Source organism: Chaetura pelagica, unplaced genomic scaffold (genome assembly GCF_000747805.2).
Source record: "Chaetura pelagica isolate M959 unplaced genomic scaffold, ChaPel_1.0 scaffold79, whole genome shotgun sequence".
NCBI classification, from domain to species: domain Eukaryota; kingdom Metazoa; phylum Chordata; class Aves; order Apodiformes; family Apodidae; genus Chaetura; species Chaetura pelagica.
The window spans coordinates 160013-182422 of NW_009969339.1; the positions used below are offsets into that span (position 1 = coordinate 160013).

The 22410-nt window shown below is 53.4% G+C and overlaps 2 protein-coding genes across 2 annotated transcripts in view; both read left to right on the top strand.

Annotated features, from left to right (window-relative positions):
• CARD10 (caspase recruitment domain family, member 10) overlaps nt 1–17386 on the top strand; it is a 37308-nt gene extending 19922 nt beyond the window's left edge. The window contains exons 2-21 of the mRNA XM_010005839.1: nt 1742–1960; nt 2332–2469; nt 2792–3117; nt 5253–5438; nt 5792–5947; nt 6310–6435; nt 6601–6795; nt 6894–7031; nt 7792–7907; nt 8148–8188; nt 8864–8984; nt 9480–9660; nt 10453–10576; nt 10927–11167; nt 11474–11543; nt 11893–11992; nt 12614–12772; nt 15016–15137; nt 15781–15896; nt 17179–17386. Coding sequence (XP_010004141.1) covers nt 1742–1960; nt 2332–2469; nt 2792–3117; nt 5253–5438; nt 5792–5947; nt 6310–6435; nt 6601–6795; nt 6894–7031; nt 7792–7907; nt 8148–8188; nt 8864–8984; nt 9480–9660; nt 10453–10576; nt 10927–11167; nt 11474–11543; nt 11893–11992; nt 12614–12772; nt 15016–15137; nt 15781–15896; nt 17179–17386 — 3083 coding nt within the window. The remainder of the gene's footprint in view (nt 1–1741; nt 1961–2331; nt 2470–2791; nt 3118–5252; nt 5439–5791; nt 5948–6309; nt 6436–6600; nt 6796–6893; nt 7032–7791; nt 7908–8147; nt 8189–8863; nt 8985–9479; nt 9661–10452; nt 10577–10926; nt 11168–11473; nt 11544–11892; nt 11993–12613; nt 12773–15015; nt 15138–15780; nt 15897–17178) is intronic.
• Nucleotides 17387–17610: 224 nt separating this feature from the next.
• MFNG (MFNG O-fucosylpeptide 3-beta-N-acetylglucosaminyltransferase) overlaps nt 17611–22410 on the top strand; it is an 18016-nt gene continuing 13216 nt past the window's right edge. The window contains exons 1-2 of the mRNA XM_010005840.1: nt 17611–17690; nt 19640–19765. Of these exons, the coding sequence (XP_010004142.1) occupies nt 17611–17690; nt 19640–19765 (206 nt within the window). The remainder of the gene's footprint in view (nt 17691–19639; nt 19766–22410) is intronic.

The window sequence follows — 22410 nt, forward strand, 5'->3', positions numbered from 1 at the left end:
TTTGAGAAATACTTGAATTTAAAGGCGTAAATCTGCTGCCGAGGAGTGGAGCTCAAAGCAGCCCAACTTCTGTGACCTGCTGTTGCGTCCTCCTCCTGCTTACTTGTGTCCCTGTGGCAAATGAGCTTGTCCCAAACGAGAGAGATCAGTTTCTGCAAAAAAACAACGCAGCCTGTTTTCTTTGTTCAACCTGGGACGATCCAGATCTGTATCGGTATTTAAGCTCCTAAGCCCTTTGGTGCTGGAAATCAGACACTTGAGTGTCTTCTGTGGATTCAACAATTCTCTCTTCCTGTTATCCCTCATCCAGCAGACCCTGAACCTCCTGTATTTCTACTTGGAGGATTAGCTCCTTCACAGCCCACTCAGCCATCCTCCTTGCTGTGCTAGTTGGCTGTCTCAAATAGCATGATATCATTCTCGCCACAAGAGAGAAAAAAGGCACAAAACAAAATCCAACAACAAAACAAAACCCAAAGAGAAGAAAAAAGAGAAGAAGGTTTCCTTCCCTTTGCCTTCAGGCAATGTGAGCCTTTACACAGCTCCTGGGCATGTTTGTGTGGCTAGGGTAGGAAAGCTAGACTTGATGCCAGCACCACAGTGGCAGGTGATGGTGCAAACCGGGGAGGAGAGGTGGCTTCAAGGTCTCAGAAGAGCTTTGCTGTGCTTTGCCTTGCCAGCTGAAAGGATTTGTGCTGGCCTGTGAAGCAGGCTTTGTTTCTCAAGTGAGAATAGGTATGCTGGTTGGGTTGATACCCAGCTGGAAGAGAGCTCCTTGCATGTTCCATCAGAGCTTGTAGGACTTAATGCAGCAGGTTCACCACTGCTCAAAGCATTTTTGGTTCACTGGCTTCAGGGGGTTCCCCTTGCTTTATTTGGTTGATAGAGGTATTGCCAGGGCTCCACACCAATGTGTGGAAGATACATGGAATATAAGGTTCTGTGATTCCCTTTGGGCTCCAGTACCTGCAGCCAAGCTGCTCCATGGAATTATGTCCTCAAGAACTTCAGTTTAGTCACTGATGCTTGAGGCATGCATGGGGCAAATGAATCCCTAGGGAAATCTCCTCTCCAGCCCTACTGTGAGAGAGCATGTCCTAGGCTGTGAAAATCTTGGTCCTGAGAGTTTCCTGTTTTCAGGGATGGGGAAAAGGGGAAGATGTGTGATGGTGGTGGGCGGGAATATAAAAATGCTTCAGTTGTGAAGATGACATCTTCCCTAAACTTCCTACTGTCCTGACTCCCTTATGCACCACTTGCCTTCTGCCATCTGCTTATCTAAGTCCCTAGGTGGACTCTCAAGTTCCTCCTGGGCCAATTTTCAGGATTGTACCTGTGAGAAGTTATTGACACATTTCCCTTTTCTGTTCAGCATTTCTTGCAAGGGAACAGTCCCCTCCTAGTCTGGCCCCTGCAACCCACTGGGCCATGGCTCCAGCAGCAGCTCATCTTCTTGGAGATATGTCCAGGGCCCTTTGTAGGGATTTATTCTCACAAAACCTTGAATTTCATAGAATCACAGAACAGTTTGGGGTAGAAGAGACCTTAAAAATCATTTAGTTCCAACCCCCGTGCACAGGCAGGGACAACTCCCACTAGACCACGTTGCTCCAAGCCCCATCCAACCTGGCTTTGAACGCTACCAGGAGAGGGTGTCCACAACTCCTCTGGGCAACCTGTTCTGGTGCTTCTGGACTACTGAGACAGTCCTAAAACCTTCTCTTTCCGTTTATCCACCCAGCCCTGGAGAATGCCCCTCTCCAAGCTTGCAGCCCCTTGGAGCAGGAAGAGGAAGAAGACACCATCTGGGAGAAGATTGAGAGTGCACGGCACCAGCTGACCCGCTCCCTGAACCCTGCAAAGCTCACCCCGTACCTGCGCCAGTGCCGTGTGATAGACGAGCAGGATGAGGAGGAGGTGCTGAACTCGTGCCGATTCCCTTGCAAAAGCAACCAGACAGGTGGGAGAAAGCACAAACTTGCACTGACTTGGGCCTGGTTTGTCGGGGACAACCTGGTTTTGATATGCAGTGGGTGCTAACCAGCATGTGGTGTTGTGGCCTCCTGGTCCTTCCCACTGCAGTGCTGCCACAGCTTTGTTGTTGTTTGAGATGCTCTGCAGCCAGCCCTGCCACCCATCCTCTGTGGGCCTCCCCTTAGGTGCACACATGAGGGAAACACTCCTGTCCCATTCCCTCCTCCAGCCATTCCCATTCCTACAGGTGGAAGCAGAACTGGCGGACGCGATATTTTGTAGCACAAAGCCGGTCTGTGCCCTTTTTTCTCTTTGGTTTGCAGGGAACTCATCCTAGTTCTTTATCCCTCCTTCCAGGTTACCTGATGGACATTCTCCGGCGCCGTGGGAAGCGAGGCTATGAAGCCTTCCTGGAGTCTCTAGAGTTTTACTACCCAGAGCACTACACACGGCTGACGGGGAGGGAGCCAGCCCAGCGCTGCTCCATGATCCTGGGTAGGGGCAGATGTTCCTTCCCTCCTTCCGGCTGCTACTTGCATGGGAAGGGCTAGGTATCCATGCATGCACATGCATAAACCCCTGTTTTTTACTAGCGGTATGCAAGGAACCTTGACACCTCCTTGCTCTGGATCTGGCAGGGAAGGAGCCAAATGTACATGTGTGATGAACTGTGGTGCCATAAGTGTGGGAAAATCCCACAGGAGAGCTTGGCACTTCTTGGTGGAAAACAGAGCACTGGGCCAATCTGCAGGCTGTTTTCTTGGGGGTTACCCTCCTCTCAGCAACCGGGACCTGATTCTCCTTTGTCTCCCCCCAGATGAGGAAGGCCCTGAGGGACTAACTCAGTTCCTGATGATGGAGGTGAAGAAGGTGAGGGCTCAGCGGAAGGAACACCTGCTTAAGGAGCACCAGCTCCAGGTGAAAAACCAGTCGTTGGAGCAAGAGCAGGCCCGGCTGGAGCAGCAGCTGCAGGAGCTCCTGAAGGTGCAGGAGCGTTGCCAGCGGCTGAGAGAGGAGTGGGACTCCAACAGCCTGGAGCTGCTGAGGCTGAAGGATGAGAACTACATGATGGCCATGCGCTACGCGCAGCTCTGTGAGGAGAAGAACATGGCCGTGCTGCGGAGCCGGGACCTTCAGCTGGTGGTAGGGCCCCAGGGAGCAGCAGGGGTGGTGGTGGGGCTGACGGCCGAGTGGGCTGCATGTGGATGTCTGTGCATGGTGGCTCACGAGTGTGAAGGAGCTGGTGGTAGGTGGGACGTGTATTGAGGTGTGTGCTCCTGCTCTTGCTGGGGAGCGTGCGGGGCAGAGCAGCCAAGTCATGGGCACGGTGTGGGAGACTCACCCTGCCCTGGGGCAGCTGGAGATACATCAGCAGCTCCTGCTGCGGCTGGAGATACGTAACCTGCAGGAGCTGGAACCAACTCCTTAGAGGAGCAGTCGGGGCAGTGCCTTCTCTGGCATCTCCTGGCTCACAGCCTGGCCCTAGGTACCAAGAGATGCCCTGCCTGCTCCTGCGTGCCATCCTGCACTGCCTGCTCTACTGATGGGTGCCTGCACCACGTCCAGGCAGCAGGCAGCTGAATCAAGCTGAGTGTTTGTTTTCACTTCTTTCCGGGGAAAGGGGCTGCATTTTCCTCTTTCTAGTGAGGATGGTGGCTGTGCTTGCTGCCTGGAGCTGCCCAGCCCGTCTCACTGCTCACAGGAGAGTGTTTTGGCCCAGGCTCTGTCCCCTCTGCCCCCGCTGCTCCCCACCGCCTCCTTGCCTCTCTCATGACGTTTGGGAGACTCATGCCACATACCTGAAGGAATTCATGACACTGCACTCCAGCTGCCAAGCTCTCACCTCCAGCAAACATGCACCCATTTCCTGCCTGGGCAAGGACAGCCCTGCCTTGAGCCTATTAATAACCTGGCTCTGCTGCCTTCTGGCATTCCCCCTACCAGTCTGGGCTGGAATCCTCCCTTACCTGTTACCTGATCTTTCTGCCAATGCCAGCTCCCCTGGGCCTCCTCTGAACAGGGAAGGAAATCGCTTGTGGGTGACTGGAGTACAGAAATCCACCTGGAAGCAGTGTGGGCCACCATGTCCCAGCCTGCCTTCCACTCTCGGCCCTGGGGTCCAGAAGTGACCCATCTCCATAAGTAATTTTATGTCTTTTGGACAGATTTGCAGAAGCAATCCTGTTCCCAGTTCTCTCCTTGGCAATTTTGGCAGTGCTCTTTGGTACTCGCTGGCTTTTATGGGTTTCCCCTGCCCTCTTTTGCTCTCAAAGCCTACCTGACTATGAAACTGGTTCTTTGGTACAAAACTGTGTTACCTGATCTTTCTGCCAATGCCAGCTCCCCTGGGCCTCCTCTGAACAGGGAAGGAAATCGCTTGTGGGTGACTGGAGTACAGAAATCCACCTGGAAGCAGTGTGGGCCACCATGTCCCAGCCTGCCTTCCACTCTCGGCCCTGGGGTCCAGAAGTGACCCATCTCCATAAGTAATTTTATGTCTTTTGGACAGATTTGCAGAAGCAATCCTGTTCCCAGTTCTCTCCTTGGCAATTTTGGCAGTGCTCTTTGGTACTCGCTGGCTTTTATGGGTTTCCCCTGCCCTCTTTGCTCTCAAAGCCTACCTGACTATGAAACTGGTTCTTTTGGTCAAAACCATCAGTTGTTAGAGCTCTGTGAGGACCCCCCTTACTCCTAAAAGTAGCTGACCTCCCCTGTCTCCAGTGACATGTTGGTGGAGAAGTGTGGGAGCAGGCCAGGGTGTGATGATGCATCTGTGGTACCCTGCAGCTTCCAGCAGCTCGAGCCTCAAATGCTTCTCAGGCCAGAGGTGGCTTCTCCACACTGAATTAAACTTCAGTGTTTTTTTCTGCCACAAATTTGTTCCTTAGCTATTCTAGAAGCTGGAAAGCCTTTGAGAAACCCACAGCTGCTGGCTCTGGCAGTGCATCAGAGATCCCTAGTCTACCCGTGATCAAGGCCAGCTTCACTGGGAATGCCCCAAGGTAGCATGAGAAGTTGTTGCACCAAGAGAGGAGCCTAAGGCTGAATGTGTTTATGCAAGGGTGTCTTCCTTCTGTACCCTGCAGGGATAAACCCCTTGTGTGCAGCTGTGCTAACCTTGGCCCAGTGGTAGGATAGTCCTTCCCATGGTTGCCTGTCCCTTGCTTTCCTCACCTCCAGACCCTTTTTCTGCCCAGCATCCCCTCTACTTCACTTTCTTGCGGAAGGCAGAGGTGCAGCTGTTGTGTGTCAGACTCTGTTTCTTCCTTGGGTTGCAGGTGGACCAGCTGAAGTGCAAAGTGACCAGCCTGGAGGAGGAGTGCAGCCTGCTGCGGAAGCAGGCGTCTGCCGCGCCCCAGCGCGAGGCGGAGGAGCGGGGCCACCCCGACACCGCCATGTCTGAGCTCTGGGCTGAGAACCAGCGGCTCACGGCCTCGCTGCAGGAGCTGCAGGGCATGTTGCAGGTACCTGAGGGGTCAGGGCAGGCTGCCAGTCACCCCCTGTCCTGGTGCAGCACCACCCCTCTCGTCCCTCTGGGGCTGGTGATGTGGGCACTGGAGAGATGGGGAAAGTCACTGTCCCATGCTCTGAGCAGATTGCTTGGCTGTGGCAGCTGCCATTGCTTCTGGATTTGGGCAGTGGTGGGTCCTTGTTGCCATCTCTGTGACTCTAGGATGTGTTCACAAGTGTGGCTTTGTTCCTTGGAGTACAGAGTAGATTAATGCAGGGGTGATGATGGCAGTCTTCCTATCACTGCCCAGGTCTAATGCTCCCTCGGTGCTTGTGGAGCAGTAAATGTACCTTTTCAACCTTCTAGACACCTGGTGAGGGCCCAGTGCCAGGCTCTGAGCAGATCCTGCTGGACATCCTGGAGCATGACTGGAAAGAAGCCCAAGACGACCGTCAGGATCTCTGTCAGAAACTCAGCTCCCTGCAGAATGAGCTGCAGTGGGCTGAAGAGCTGAGGGATAAGGTAGGGCATCCATCCCCATCCCTGTGCACTGAGCAGGGCCAGGAAGAGACAGGAGAGAGGGGGCTGGGAACCCACAGAAATTGCTTCAAAACTGGAAGAATGGATCGAAACTGGAAGAGGGGAGATTTAGGTTGGATGTTACGAGGAAATTCATCAGTGTGAGGGTGGTGAGACATTGGAACAGGTTGCCCAGGGAGGTTGTGGAAGTTCAAGGCCAGGTTGGGTGGGGCTCTGAGAAGCCTGATCTATTGGGAGATATCCCTGCCCATGCATGGGGGTTGGAACTAGGTGATCTTTAAGGTCCCTTCCAGCTCAAGCCCTTCTATGATTCTATGATCATGCTCTCTGCCTGCTGTTGCCAGTACCTCCAGGAGGTGGAAGATCTGCAGCTGAAGTACCGGACGCTGCAGAAGGACTGTGATCTTTACAAGCATCGTATGAACACGGTGCTGCTGCAGCTGGAGGAGATTGAAAAAGAGCGAGACCAGGTAAGTTACTCTCCCCCTGGTTCTCCACCTCCCAGCAGGCTTTTGCCTCTGCTCTGGATATCCCCTCCTTCCCCAGTGGATCTTCTCCATCCATGCCAGGGCAGGAAGTGGGGATTAGTTGTGCGGTTCTCTGCCTTTCCTCACTCTCAGCCTGGCTCCTTGCAGGCAATCCAGAGCCGTGATGGGGTGCAGCTGCAATACTCCCAGAGCCTGATCGAGAAGGACCAGTACCGCAAACGCGTGCGGGCCCTGGAGGAGGAGCGGGATGAGCTCCAGAGCAAGCTGAGCCAGGCAGAAGGGCTGAGCAGCACGCTGGAGGCACAGCTGCAGCGGTGCCAAGGCAGCCGCAGCCTGGGCAAGGTGAGGGTGGCTAGGAGGAGGGGAGAAGAGGAGAAGGCAGAGGGGCCAGGGCTGGTTTTGAGGGATGCAATGGGGTGACGGAGTCCCTTCTCTCCCAGATGTGCAGCTCTTCCTACTCCCTCTGCTCCAACCTCAGCAGCACCTGGAGCCTCATAGACAACCCTGTAGCTGGACCTGTGGATGCACTGGGGGATTCTGCTATCCCGTTCCCAGGGGATTCGGTCATTCAGAGCATGGTGAGTGCTTGACCATGAGGGGCTGACCTTCAGGCTGAGGGCAGTGGTGACCCACACTGCTCTAGAAGGGCACAGAGGCATTGGAGTGAGTGCATCGTGGGGCTGTGGCTTGGTGGAAAACTGGGCATGGGGTAGTGTGTAAGGTGCAAGCAGATGCCATGCATGAAGCTTTCTTCTCTCAGGCTCTGTCAAGCTGGCCAAAGCTGAAGCAAAGTGTGTAGCAGTGAGCTGGGTGGGAAAGGGGAAGCAAAACTCTCTTCATCCCATATGACACCCTAGACATCAACAGCCTCATGTAAGCCATTATCCTCCCCAAAAAGCTGTTTCATCTACACATGCTGAGGGAAAAATCCCAGATCTTTTGAAACCTATAGCAGTTTTGTCTTGTTTTAAGTGGAGTCAGGTTCTTAGCAATTTCCCTTTGACTCTTTGAGCCCTCATCCCAAGTGTGTAGTCCTGCAGGTTACTCACACCTCTGAGTGTGCAGTGGTTGAAAGTGAGATACAGGGACAAGGTTGGCTATTCCCTTCATTTGCTACTACTCCTATCGCTTGTACGTTGCAAAAAGGTGGGGTGCAGTGTCATACATCTCCATCCATGCTATCTCCTTGGCAAAACAAGATGCCCCTGAGTGTTTGGAGGGATGTGGATGCTCCCTGAAGGTGAATGTGATACCCTAGGAGCTGTTTGCAACCTAGCCCAAAGTGAGGGGAGAGGTGGTGTTGGTGTTAGCAGACATCTCTTTTTCACTCTGCCCAAGGAGGTGACTCCCGACAATGAGAAGGATATCAACCGCCTTTCCACCTTCCCTTTCCCCCCTTGCATTGGCTCCATCCTCCGTCGGCAGCGGGAAGAGAGGTGCATGCCCTTCAAAAGGTGATTACTGGGGGCTGCTTGAGGCAGTATCGTTGTGGGGGGTCGTGGGGGCCAGGGAAAGCAAGCTGGCAGGGGAGGGGGCAGCCTGGAGTGGAGATGGAGAATGGGAAGGCTGACTGGGGGCTTCATGCTGGCAGAGGGGGTGAGGGAAGGCTTGGGGAATGGGGTTGAGAATGGGATGCAAACAGGCTTTGGAAAAGCTGCTGCCTTACAGCCCACCTTTGTGTGTCTCCTTTGTAGCTTGTCCTGCGGCTCCTTTAGCAGCATTGAAGATGCAACAGGTACCAGGGTGGGGGCTTTCCCCGCAAGGCTTAGCTGGAAAGAAGTGGGTTCTGTGGGAAGAAGGGTTGGATAACTGAACCTCCCTCATGCCTTTGGTTTGTGCAGCTCACTGTGAGGGGTCTGCACCCTTAGGAGGGTGCTATGGACCCCACGTGTCCCCCTGCTCCTACTATGCCAGGCAGAGCAGCTGGAAAAGCCGTATTTTCCTCTGCAGAGCAAGGAGCTGTTCACATCAGTTCTATTTAATTCATAGAGAGCTGCGTTGATGGAGAACTTAATGTGGGGTTGGGAGAGTAGGTAACAGAATAAAAATGCCTTCACGCTGGGGTTTCATTGGTTCTGGGTGATGGGTTGTAAATCTCCTGGTGCTGGCAGGTCCTGTTGTGGGTGCTGGTGGCTGATCTCCAGGCACATCCGGGTGGCCTTGGATGCTGCTGCTTTCTGACCAAAATGGTGGTGAAGGGAGCAAGGATTTGCTTGATCTTAGGAGACATGGGAAACCCTTTCTAGGAGCGTGACCATTCAAATCCTCCCTGCAGCCTCTTTTTCCTGGTCAGATGTTAGAAAATGCCCAGGAGGGAGGTGACAGACCTTTGTCACCCCAAGAACATGAGCTCCTTGTAGCACTCGGAGAGGTGATGTGCCCTCTCTCTCCCTCTTGCTCTCTCTCCTAGGCAGTGGTTTTGCTAGTGCCTCGCTTGGGGCCTTCTCCTCTTCTTCCAGCAGCACCTACGCCAGAGTGAAGTCAGAGATCTGCTTGTCCACGCTTCCCAGCCGTGAGGAGGTCACTAGGAGGTGACTGCTGCTCTCTGAATTATTTCAGAGACTCTTAACTCCTTGGGGGAATGTTTCCTGGTGCTGGGGGACCATGCTTGGGAGACCCTTCCTTTCTGCCTCCCCCCTTGTGGGCTTTTCCTCATTCATGGGAGAGGAAAGAAATGAAGATCCTATGGTCCTTGCTTCCTAAGCAGGACTCCAGTTTTTTGTGCTGTCCCAGATGTTATGGCAGGGTTGGGGCTGTTGCCCTGAGCTGGACGCACATCTTCCTAGGTAGGGAGAGGACTGAGTAGACCAGCTTGGCTTTGGTGTTGGGGCTGTTGGGGTGGAGGAATAGGTCATGGAGGTTGATAAGCTCAGTGTGTGTGTCAGGGTGGTGGCTGTAAATCATGAGCTCTGTACTACAGTGCTCAGCACAATATAACACCCTGTAGCTGGGCACAAGGCACTGGGGTCAGTTCTTAGAAAAGGCAGCAAACTTCAGTTGCTGGACTTGGAGTTTCTCTTTGCCAGGTCACTGGTGGTACAGGTCATGAACATGGGTCACCCCAGCAACCCCTCACCCCAGGAGAAAAGGCTCAGAGCAGACATCTCCATCCTTGGAGGGAACAGGACAGGGATTTATGTCCACTGGGTCAAGCCAGGCTCGCGGGTCCAGGATGCAGGACTCAGGGAAGGGTGTCGGCTCATTGAGGTGAGTCAGGGAATGGGATGGCTTTGTGGGTTTGCAAGGCACCTGGGATAATGCAAGGAGTGTGAAGTGATCCCCAGTGCAAGCTGACCTCTACCCAGCTTGAAGTCCACCTCCATTTCCCTTGTTTCTCAGGACTGCTCCCTGCCTAGAGCTTTATGCAGCACAAACACCCATCCAGGTCTCACAGCACTCGAGTGTACCAGTGCATGTAAAAATGCTGAGACCTTCTGAAACTCTTCCCTCAGCTGTGAGAGGGGAGAAACAGAGAAGAGTCACGCAGATTAAGTTGACAATGTGGCTGTATGTCTCCCGGGGTTGTCTGTCATCTTGCAGTATTTCAGAGCAGTTTGCATCCTGCACGTGCCTGTTGCGAATTCTGGGGTGAGATTTCTCAGGCCTTTGTGACCCTCCTGAGCTATAGAGAATAACTCTGAAGAAAGCTCCTGGAGGGAAGGAAAGGCACCACCTGAAACACAGCTATGCTACTTGAATTAATATCCCACCTGTAGCTGCAAATAAACCAGCTCCCCTGCCCCCACTCACGCACACATTGATGCACACACATTTGCTTTCACAGCAGCCCAGCATCCAGACTGGGTGGTGGCTGACAGCAGGTATGACAGAGGCAGAGGTCAGAAGCAGAGGCAGACTGAGAATGCCTTGTCCTCACTAGAGCTTTCCCTGGACATGCCTCACTCTGTAACATCTCTTGTGTAACCCTGGTGGGTGGGGGAGCTGGGGAGTAGCCTGCTCTTCCAGCCTCTAGGTCTAATGGCATTGGGTTCTTGCTAGCTGAGGGTGCCATCGCTGAAGGAGGAGGTGCTTTCCCTGGAGAACTGCACGCGGGAGGTTGCCTACCTGAGCCTGCAGCACTGGGATGAGCCCTCCAGTCTTGTCTTTCAACTGGATCTGGAAGGTAAGGCCCTGGCTGCTGGGTCTCCTTTGATCCTGAGTTCTCTATGTCCATTTCCAGATCCTCCTCCCAGCCCTGGAAGTAAATCTCGGTTATTCTCTCTCCTCTCCTGTTTGGTCCTAGGCCACCATGTGTGACACAGGGGTTGGCTGTAGCTCCAGTAGCTTTCCTTGTCTGGTGTGACATGTTCATCCTCTGAGTTACAGGATGGAGGTACAGACCTTCTGTCTGTTTGCCTCCTCTGCATCCCCCACCCCAATCTGTAGCATCACAGGTGTGCTGGGGACTTGTCTGTCTTGTTGGTGATAGTTGTTTTATGTGTCCCCACTGGTGACCTGTATCTCCTGCTTCAGGATACCAGCCCCTGCGGGAAGCCCTAGAAGAAGGGAAGAAGCTTTCTGGAGACTCGTTCTATGTACGCACCAACCTGTCCCTCCTGGAGCCATCAGACCCTTACGCACTGTGTGTCAAGTGTCGGGAGATCCTCCATGTCATGGACACCATGCACAAGGGGCGGCCGGAGTGGTACTGTTCCCGCGTTGATCCCTTGACCATGCGGGACCTGGACAAGGGGACAGTGCCCAACTACAGCAGGTAACGAGGGTGAGGAGGAAGGCAAGGGAGTACCTGGGGTACCTGTCCCATTTCTCTGTGGTCAGCATCCTCTAGGAGTCATGAGGCATTCAGACTGGCCTCTTGATAGTTTGGGCTGCTCAAACCTTGGATGGGGGACCAGTGAGGTAGTGTTTGGGTGCTCTTGAGAGGCTGGGAGGTTGGGTGAGGGCTTTGACATGCCTGTGCTTCAGCAGGTCTCTGTGGGGTTTGATAAAGAGGGTCACAGTAGGCTATGATCCTTGGGGGCTCTAGAGTTGCTTGAGTGCAACCTTTTTGTCTTTCCAGGGCTCACCAGCTTTTGAAGATCCAGGAGAAGGGTCAGATGCATGGGCAGCCAAGGGGGCACAGAAATAATGTAAGCCACAGAAGCCAGCAATGAGAGTCACGCGTGTGTGTCCCTATGGCCAGCCCACCACCTTGCCATGCAATTGGCCCCACTCTGTTGGTAAATCCACTCAGAGGTGGCAGCTGAGTTAGCAAGCAGAGCAGGGGCTTATAGCCCAGGCAGTGTCACTGCTCTGTGGCTGCTTTCCTACCCCCCTCCCCATTTCCTAGACTGAACCTGATCTGTGGCAGACCCAGTCCTGTGCTTTTTGGATGTGCACTCCATTGCCTCTGCCAGCGGGTGTTCTGCAGCCAGCTCTCTGTGTCTGTGTGTGAAATGGTCTATGCTTTCAGCCTAATTGCCTTCACTTTCTCCTCAGCTAAAGAAAAGGGCCTTGGACCAACTGCGCATGGTGAAATCCAAACCTCAGAGGAGCACAGAACAGCCCCCTCAGCAGCTGTGGCTGGACCCCTGCTCAGGTGAGCTGTTACCCCTGCACCTGCCCCACCTCTCCTGGAGACACAGTTATCCCCTGTGAGCACTGAAAGGAAACTGGCATCTGGGATGTCTCAGTCTCTGCCCAGGATCCCTTTTGTAACTCTGCTGACAGGCTGTCCAGGGAAGTGATGGAGTCACCATCCCTGGAGGTATTTAAAAGAAATCTAGATGTGGTGCTTAGGAATATGGTTTAGTGGTGAACTTGGCAGTGCTGGGTTAACAGTTGACTGGATGATCTTACAAGACTTTTCCAACCAAAATGATTCTATGATTCTAATGGGATTTTGCAAAGTCTATGCTCCTTTTCCTAGCCTTTATGGGTCTTTCCGTTACTTCTGTGGTTCTTGGGGTCATCTAACTTTTTGGAGAAGATACTGGTATGTAACTTCAGCCTCAGGAAATGGGCAACCAGGGCTACTGCCTGTGGGTGAGTGTTGTAACCAGGGTAGGACCTCTCCTGGGACATAGGGTGGTTGGTAGATGCCTCCATGAGTCAGAATGAGGGGATGGTACAGGAAGAACAGGGTGGTCTGTGGAATAGTAATAGCCTTGTCTCCCATGCTCTCACCTTTGTTTTTGTCTTCTTCATTTATGTCTTCTAGACTCAGACACGAGCCTGAAGCCTTACAGCCTGGTGCGCCCTGTGGTGGTGAAGAGACCCCGTCCTGTCGTGCTGTCACCTCACTGCATTGCACCACGGCTCATCAGGAACCTGCTGGACTTGCCCACCTCTCGCCTGGACTTCCATGTGTGCCCAGCAGGTAGGCAGCGATGGGTGGTTTACATGCTTTAGGAGTTCAAGGAGCCTGTGCCTTAGTGAGGTAAGGTGCACAAGTCTCCCACTTCCCAAGGCTGCTTTTTTCTTTTACCATATGGTGGGAAGCTAAGATGCTGCTAAAGCAGGTCACTTCTGTGGAGGCCTTTGTCAGTCCATATCAGGGAAGAGCTGCTCTGAGTCCTGGAAGCATGAGATGCTGTCTCATGGATCTCCTGGAGAGGACATGAGGTATCTCTTCAGCAGCCAGCTGTGGGGGACTTTCAGTCTTCCCAGGCAACACATGTTGACAGGTCATCTTTTTGGACTGTCTGCAAGACATTCCCTTGTATTTTCAATTGTGTCTTATGTCTTTGGCCCAAAGGAAAACCAGTCCTCCCTTTGGATCTTCTGGGTCATAGGGATCCTCTCTCTTCCCTTGGGTGGGTGGTGGTGGCGTTGCCTTGCTGCTCTGGGTGGCTCTTCCCAGACCCTGGCTGAGGTGGGATCTGCAGGTTCATAGAATCATTGGATGGTCTAGGTTGGAAGAGACCTTAAAGATCATCCAGTTGCAACCCCCCTGCCATAGGCAGGGACACCTTCTGCTAGACCAGGTTGCTCAAAGCCCCATCCAACCTGGCCTTGAACACTTCCAAGGAGGAGGCATCCAGAACTTCCCTGGGCAGCCTGTTCCAATGTCTCACCACCCTCACAGTAAACGATTTCTCCCCAGTATTTATGGGTCCATGTCCTTCTTGTGGTGGGGGCCCCAGAAACTGGACACAGTACTCTGAGAGTAGAGTAGAGGGGCAGAACCACCTCCCTTGGCCTGCTGGCCGTGCTGCTTTTGATGCAGCTCAGGACACAGTTGGCTTTTTGGGCTGCAGATGCACAGATTGACTTCATACCAGCTCTTCCTTCCTGGGGGGCAAGAAGATCCAGTCTTATTGCTGTTGTCCTCTCCCTCCTGCCAGCAGCATGATGCTGACACACTGCTGCAGAGGCTACTGGGGAAAGGGCTTTTCTCCCATAGGGAATTTCGACAAGAGGAGAGCTCCTTTCCTCCTTCCTCCTCTCTTCTCTAACTCTCTCCTTTCCCCGCGTTTCGAGTTCTTCCTTTTCCAGCTGCAGGACTGAAAAATAAGTATGTGTGTTTTTTGGAGGGGAGGTAGTGAAAAATCTCTGGTTTGCTGAAGAAGGATGGTGCTGCAAATTTCTGCTTCTGGGCTCCTTGTCTGAGTGCCTTGGCCATATTTCCTGCCCTGCTGAGCCCCCTGCAGGGTCCTCCTCACATTGCCTGGGGACTTGCTTCCGAGCTGGAACTGCAACTGGGGACTTCACAGCCAGGGCGAAAACTCTGTTCTCCCTTGTCAGTTTTGCTTGTTGCGAGGGAATAAAGGTGATCCGGGAGCCCTGAGCGATTTCTCTTCTCTTTGCTGCTTATGTTTTTCCCGTGGAGAACTCCACGGCCAGTGCAGAGTCAGTATAAGCCAGCCCAGCTTTCACAGGAACCTGCTGCCCTTGGAGGAAGCAAATGGATTTGTGGGATCCAGCTCTACCTGGGAAGTACCTGTGCTACCAGGCAGAGGTAGCAGAGGATGTCCAGCCAGCCTGAGGCTTGGGGGAGCTGGGACATGCTCTGGACCCAGTTCCAGAGAGCAGGTTCTCTGTTGGTGTTTCTCCTGCCTGGCGTTGTCTTGGCTGCTGGATGTGTCCTTCTCCCTCTGAGCAGCAGGAGGTGGCTCAGGCTGTCACCAACAAAAGGAGGTTCAACTTGCCTCTCATCTTTCTCCCACACCAAGATGCACTCTCCTTTTGCTTCCCCAATCCTTCCACTCCCTGGAACCGTCTACAAGCCCATGCAGCTCACAAACCCTGCAGAAGACCTACTAGGCAGAATCAAGTGGTTGTTTTTCTGCTGTACTCTGTTATGGAGGGGATGGGACAGTGTGGCAGTGGGGAAAGGGGGGTATAATGGCTGTGAGCTGGATCAGGCTGCTGGGGTACAGCAACGCAAGTGCTGCTCTTGCCCTGCAAGGTGTCTTCAGCTGTGTTATCTTGCTTGTTCTGTAGGCAGAAAGCTGCAGGAGATCCATGCCAATGTGTAATGTTGTATAACTAAGCTTGCCCTCCAGAATCCATAAACACTGAACTCGATAAAGCATCAGCAAACATACAGGATCTGAGGTAGAAAGTACATGCAGCAAGGGGCTGATGTCTCCCTTTTTTTTGTCTTCTCTTGGCTCACAGAGAAGCTGGCAGAAGGGGATCTCAGCACAACCCACACTCAGGAGCACCCTGTGTCTAGAACTACCCCCCAGGACCGGAGGGAGAGCGGGAGAATCTGCATGATCCGGGAGGTGATGGAGAAGGTGCTGAGCTGTTTGGTGTGGGGACAGAGGGCCAGGGTGGAGCACCCTGTTCAGGCTGGGGGAGAGGAGGAGACAGCTGAGGGAGAAGGGAGGATGGTGTGCTGATAGAGAAGGAGTTGCTTGCTTGGGAGCAGTGTAATTTGAAGGATGTTTTAGGTCCAAGTGCTGTGGGGTTGTGGAGCTGTAGATGGAGACTTTTCCCTGAGTTTCTGTTGAGCTCAGGTGAAAGAAATGGCAACTGGGATTCGTGGGGGAGACAGTGGGAAATGCCATGTGCAGAAGTGACCTTCCTGCCCTCACATGCCTCATCTTTGCCAAAGAGGCAACAGCTCTGCTCAGGGTAGAGGGAGAAATGTGGGGTTGTGGGTGACAATGATGACAAAGGTGTTGTGAAGGTGGGCTGTGGCTGAGCGAGGGGTCCAGTGGGCTCTTGGGTTGAGTTGGTGGTGATGGAGCAGGTGACCCTGCTCTTTAGTTCTCCCCTTCCCTCTTGACACTGTCCATAAATTGCACATTTAATGGACTTACTATTAGAAAAGCAATGGTATTTCACAGAATGGGGTTTGATTTAATGTAACTGTCAGGGGATGGGGTTATTTTTTTCTCCATTTAAATCAGTAAATCTGTTCAATTTCCCTTCCAGAATAAACACTGCCTGCTAGAGCTGGGAGTTCAGTGTGTGAGGGATCTAATTAGAAGTGAAATATACCCCATTGTTATCCATGTCGAGGTCACTGAGAAGAATGTTAGAGGACTCAGGTAAGAGAAGACAGTAGTGTCATGAGGGGAGAGAGAAACCCTCATCTCTGTTCAGAGGGAGAGACATAGTCTGGGTGAGACCAGTTGCTGTGTTTGTGTTGGGATTGGCTGCTGCGAGAAGGAAAAAGGGCAGGAAAATTGGTTTTGTGTACTTGTGAGGGAGTTTCTGGGTGTTTTTAGAATAATAGAACCATAGAACGTTTTGGGTTGGAAGGGACCTATAAAGGTCATCTATTCCAACCTCTCTACAATAAACAGGGACCTCTCCAACTAGACCAGATTGCTCAGAGCCCCATCAGGCCTGACCTTCAGTGTCTCCAGGGATGAGGCCTTCACCACCTCTCTAGGCAACCTGTTTCAGTGATCCACCACCCTCATATTAAAGAACTTATTCCTAATGTCCAACCTAAATCTACCCTTCTCTAGCTTAAAACCATTGCCCCTTGTCCTGTCATTAGATCCCTTGTGAACAGCTCTTCTCCGGCCTTACAGGCTCCTTTCAGGTATTGGAAGGTGCTATAACACTTCTCCTTCTTTCCCTTTTCCACACTGAACAACCACAACATAAGAGAGGTGCTCCAGCCCTCTGATCATTTTCATTGCTCTCCTCTGGACACACTCCAACAGGTCTATGTCCTTCTTGTGTTGGGGGCTCCAGAACTGTACACAGCACTCCAGGTGGGGTCTCTCCAGAGCAGAGTAGAGGGGCAGAAGCACCTCTCTTGATCTGCTGGCCGCACTTCTTTTAATGCAGCCCAGGATGTGGTTGGCCCTCTGGGCTGCAGTGGCACATTGGTGGCTCATGTTGAGCTTCTCATCCACTAGTACCCCCAGGACTTTTTCCACAGGGCTGCTGTCTAGCATATCTTCCCGCAGCCTGTATAGGTATATCTGGTTGTCCTGGCCCAGGTGCAGGACCCTGCACTTGGCCTTGTTGAACCTCATGAGGTTCACCTGGGCTCACTACTCCAGCTTGTCCAGGTCCCTCTGGATGGCATCCCATCCCTCTGGCATATCCACTGCACCACCCGGCTTGGTGTCATCAGCAAACTTGCTGAGGTTGCTCTCAATGCCACTGTCAGTATCGTTAATGAAGATGTTAAACAACGCTGGCCCCAGTACGGACCCCTGAGGGACACCACTTGTTACTGTTTTCCACTGGGACATTGAGCCACTGACCACTACTCTCTGGGTGTGACCATCCAGCCAATTCCTTATCCACTGAACTGTCCACCCCACCTCTCTGTGCCAAGGGTAACACTCGTCTGTGTGTTTTCCCCAGGAGTTTGCTGGGAAAGGCAGGCCAGCGGGACTCGGAGGTGCTGAAGGTGTGCCGTGGGGCTGAGCAGGCTCTCCACGCGCTGCCCTGCTCCTGGGCCCGCGTGGAGCCCCATGCCTGGAGCCGCGCTGAGGAGCTGCCCAGGCTGGTCCGGGGATGCATCTTCCAGGAGCAAAACCGCCCGCTGTGGACTGAGGAGTGTGATGACTGAACTGGGGGTACCAGCGTGGGCACTGCCAGCTGCCAGCCCCAAGAGATGTTCTCAGAGGCCCAAGCCTCCCCAAGCTCTTTCAGGTAGCGTGTCCTTCCTCCCCAGGAGGATGCTGGCAGCAAAGGCCCTCAGGGGCAGCCTTTCTAGTCCCCTTGAGGCCACCAGGAGCTGAGGAGGAACACATGCTGCCTCCCCATCTCAGCTTCCTGTATTTTAGTGGAGAGATGTCTTCCACCATCGTGGTGGGAAACACCCTTGTGGGCTGTTCCCCAACACCTCGGGCTGCCTTTGTCTCTGATACACGGTCAGATTGCCAGATGGGAAACGCAGGGGAACGGCGTGGGATCAGGCTGTGTGGGAACATCTCTCTCACACACGTTGGTGTGTCCCTCCTCCCATCACCTCTGTCTTCCCTGCCCCATGGCACCATTTGCTCTGGATCTCTTCTTCCCCTGTCTACCTCACCTCCAGTCCCACGGCACAGGGAGCAGAGCTCACGTGCCAGCACCACGGCTGGAATGACACTAAGCTTGCAACAAACCCTTGTTTTATAGGAGCTGTACTCCTTCTTGCTTGTAAATTATTAATGGAGCCTTTTATTGGCAAACCCCATAAAAAGGAGAATTAAATACTATTCATAATGGGAATGGGTGGCAGGCTGTGGGCTTGTGTGTTACTGGGAAGCTTTGAGTGGTGCATGAGGGGGTATTTTTCTCCTCTGAGCCCTCCAGGGAAAGGAGGAAGCGCTACTTTTGCTGTTGTAGGGCAGCAAGAGAGGACAGCCTGAGTGTGCCACAGACCAAGCCCCCTCCTCTTTCTACATATCCCCATTTTTCAGTCTCTTGCCTCTGCCCAGTGCCCGTGTTGGCCAGGTTGCCCTAGGAAAGCCAGGGAAAAACTCACTTGATGTGTCTGGCTGAGTTCCCTAGAGCTTCACATCCTTCAGTGCCCTGGCTTCTGTGAAGTGACAAAGCCAGCTACCTCATCCTCCTGGGCGCAACAGTGAGACTGAGCCTAACCCCACTGTGCCCCTTCAATGGGGCCTGTTCTCACCCTGGCATGGGGCCAAGCATGGGTTCAGGCTCTGAGACAAGGAAAACAGAGGGCTGGGGCAGCAGCAGCCCTACTCGCCCACCCTAGCACAGTCCTGACTCCTAACCATTTGCCATTATCAGCCCTGCTATGGCAAAGGGGTGCCAGGCTACCCACCCTATGGAGGGGTGGTGGTTGTGGTGGTTGATGGTCTTTCCTGGGACGTGCAAGAGGAAAACTGAGTCTATGGCTCTGGGAGGCTCCGTGGGGCACAAAGTCAGTCAGGCTGCTGAGCCCACTGGTCCTGGGGTCAATGGGAAAAGATGGGCAACCAGCACCAGAGCCAAGCCCTTCCTATGTCCTACTTGCCCCTGCAATTTGGGCACTGCTAGTGTCACGCACATTTGAAGCTCTCAGTAAAGATTAACTTGCTGATCTTCACGGGTCCCCTGTGAGGTGTTATTTCAGGCTCTAAACCAGTTGCCTGTGTCTTTTATGAGGACGAGACTGAAGCAGGGAGAAAGAAGGAAAGAAAAGGGAAATGATTTTAACTTACAGTTACTAAAATGTAGAGCAAAGTCCCAGCTCTGCCCTGAAGCGATGCAGGGAAAGGGGGAGCTGGTGTAACACATGGCTCCAGGTGAAAGCTCCCAAATGACACTCACTCCAGAGGCTGCAGCCTGAGCATCCTGACACAGCCAGACCTCTGGGAGGGTTCTTGCCCTGCAGGCAAACAGAGGGGTAGTCTTGTTGAGATGATGAGAAGTCCCAAGGCAATCTCCCATTCACCCTGGCATGGATTTGGAGACTAGAGTTTGTATCTTCACAGGAAAAAAAAGTAGTGCTTGGGTATGCAGGGAAAATGCTCTGCATGAGGCTCTCTGATTCAGGGCTTGGCAACTCCTCCAGCCTCTGCTGGCACTGGGAACCACCCCCAGCCCTATGGCCTAAGCTGAGGGTGATTACTAGCAAGCCCCCCCATTTTGGGCAGTCTCTGTGCTCCCTCCCATCTTGGCACTTGTGAGCTCCCCCCTAATAAACAGGTGTCCCCCTGTACCTCTCTGGACCAGCAGTGTTGCAAGCTGGAGAGAAAGGAAGGCAAAAGAAGGTTGCTGGAAGGCAGGTTGGCACTGCCTGGCTCTCCAAGCAGCAGGCAGCACAGCCTTACCTGCTCCCAGGCTTCTTTCAGGGCCTGTCTTTATCTGTAATGTTTCCCCTAAGGCTTTTGAAATCCACCTTCAACTGGTTCTGGACACGGGTGAGAAACAGGGCAGAAGCCTGCAAGGCAAACATAAATGACCCCCTCAGTGCCCTGGTCACCCCAGTCCACCTTTATAACCCCTGGAGGTGCGGCTGCCTGCTTAGAGGAATGAGTCACGGGTTAGGTAACAGGCAGAAGCAATTAGCAGCCCTGGGCACCAATTACCAGCTGTAACAGCCTTGTGTGAGCCCCTGTAACAAGTCACCTGGAGCAAGATTTCTCCCTCCAGGCAGGGGACTGGCAAGGCTGTGTGTGTGTGTCACCCTGGGATGCCACCAGCTCTCTCCAGGCTGCCACCCTGCAGCAATTTGGGGTCTCTGTCCCATGCAACCCCTGACGAGGGGTCAGCCAGTCCCACACCCCAGTTCAGGATTGGGCACTGAATGCCCCTCCCATCCCTGGCACCCCAGAAGTAGGAGGTGTCTCACAGTGCAAGATGCAAGCTGTGCTCACCTTGTTCTGGGTTGCACATGGTTGGCTCTGACCTGTTATACTTCCTGGCATCATGCTCCATACAACGTAGCTTTGAGTAGTATTTGTATGTCTTCTAGGGATGTTCCTGAGGATTGTCTGCCCTTGTCCCTCTTCCCCTCCTGGATTATTCCCTAGGCTGGGGCTGGGAGGTCCTGGGGGATGCCTGGGAGCCACAGAAGCTGCCTTTACAGGTGCCTAGGGATGCTGGTGTGCAGCCTAAGTTCTCAGAAAGGTGAACTTCTGGTTCAGGAGCAGTGGCAAGCCATGGGAGCAGTCCCAGAACTTTGTGCTGAGGCAGCGGATAGGTCACAGCAGCTTCCCAATCCTGCAGTAATGTAAGGCCTGAAAGTGAATGACTCCCCCCCTGCCCCAAATCAGTGTAAGAAAGCACTCCTACTCCAACTAAAAATAAAACCTGCAGGGACCCTCCAGAGGGATATGGGAGATGCTCTGGAGATGTTCTTGCTTCAGGGGAAGGCTAGGAGTCCTGGAGACTCAGCGAAATACATAGGAGGAGGAGGGAGAAGTGGATTCAGTGGTTTCTTCCTTACAAAAGAAGTAAGTTGTAGCCAGGGACATGGCTGGGGTGAAAGTGTGTGTCCAAGGTCTGGGGAAGCTAAGTACATGGTTTTAGCCCTGCAGGGAGGTCTACTCTGTGTACCTGGAAAGCATCTGTGTCCAAACACATGGTAGGAATGTGGAAAAGAGGGACTGTAATCCCTGCCCTGACCCCCTTTTCTAAGGTCGCATGATCTGACAAGTGCACGGGGGAGGGGGGTCCTTTGCCACATGATGCTATTTCCCTTTCCCCCATTTCCCCTGGGTCCCCATCTTACGACTTTTTCTATTTATCTTTTTGGTATGCTGAGATGGAATGCCCACAGCTCTGAGCTCCCTGAGGAGGCGCCCTGATTCTGGCAGCCTATGTAGAGCAATCCCATCCTGCTGTCCCCACATTCGCTGCACAGGGAAGCTGGGGTGGGGGTGCAGGTATCATCCCCTTCCTGGGCTGGTTGCTCCTCTGTAACCCCCAGCTGCTCTGTGAAGTGGCCTAGAGGTAGTGTGAAGGAGACCTTCATGGTCATCCACTCCATATCCAGCTGAAACAGCAACAGCATGCAGCAATCTGTGGTGCTGACCCTAAAAATTCCTGTCTGTGATGCTCTTTGACCAGGCTGGGGGGTAGCCAGGCTCTCGTGCCTTTTGTGAGTCTCTGATACCTCTCTTCTTGAAGAAATCCTTCTCCATGCACGACTTGCTCAAGTATGCTTCGCATCTTCTGTGTCATGGTCCCAGACTGCCCTCCTGGCCTCTTTGGCCTTGCTGAGAGATACACAGCCATGCCCAAAGCTCTGTGTGTGGTAGTGGTGGTGAAGGGAGCTGGAGCTGCCAGTTTGCTGTCGTGCCTGTGGGGCTCTCTGAGGTTCTCCATGAAGGGAAAGGACACGTCTTTCCTTGCCTGAGGAAGGGGAAAAACAAGCATAATCTTGAACAGCACTAGAACCACAAGGGACAAGTGTCTGAGCTCAGCCGGGCTACGGGGGGTGAGGACCTGGGTGGGATATAAACCTGATGGTAAATGCTGAGCCATGGGCATGGAGAGGGAGGTGGCAGGCTCTCCCTCTCACTCTGGTGCTGGTGTACCTGTTGCTGTGAGTGTCACTGGCTCTGCAGCCACCTGTGCAGCAGGTGGTCCACAGGTATCCCCGGTGGGGATGTGAGATGGGCTGTGGGGGAGGGATGGTGGCTGGGAACAGCAGGAAACCTCTAGTAGTCAAGGTCAGGGTTTGGGGAGATGGGTGTCAGAAGTGGGGGTCGGACCCTGGTTTGAGACTCTGGGACATATGAGGGGGGTGGGGGAGCAGCAGGGGACACACAGTCCTGCTCTGGGGAGGCTGTGTGGGGTTAAAGGGCAGGGGTGCCAATTTAGAGCAGTGCACCCAGGAAAAGTCTGGTGCTGGAATTCCCGGGAAAACATCTTTCTTCCCAAGAACAAGATGAGACCCCAGTGCCTTAACTTGACCTGAACCTGCATCCGAGCCTCACCTCCCACAAGAGCACAGGGCTGAGCAGGGCTGCAGGATCAGGCTGGACCGGCACAGAGGAGCGGGAAAAAACAGTCAAGCAACAAGTTTGTCCTCTGCTTTGTCACCTCCCAGTTATCCCAGCCTGGCCGTGCCCTGGTGAGACAAACCCACCGCCAGACCCGGGGCTCCCCCGTCTCCATCCTCCACCCTCCTTCATCCTCTTCCTCCCC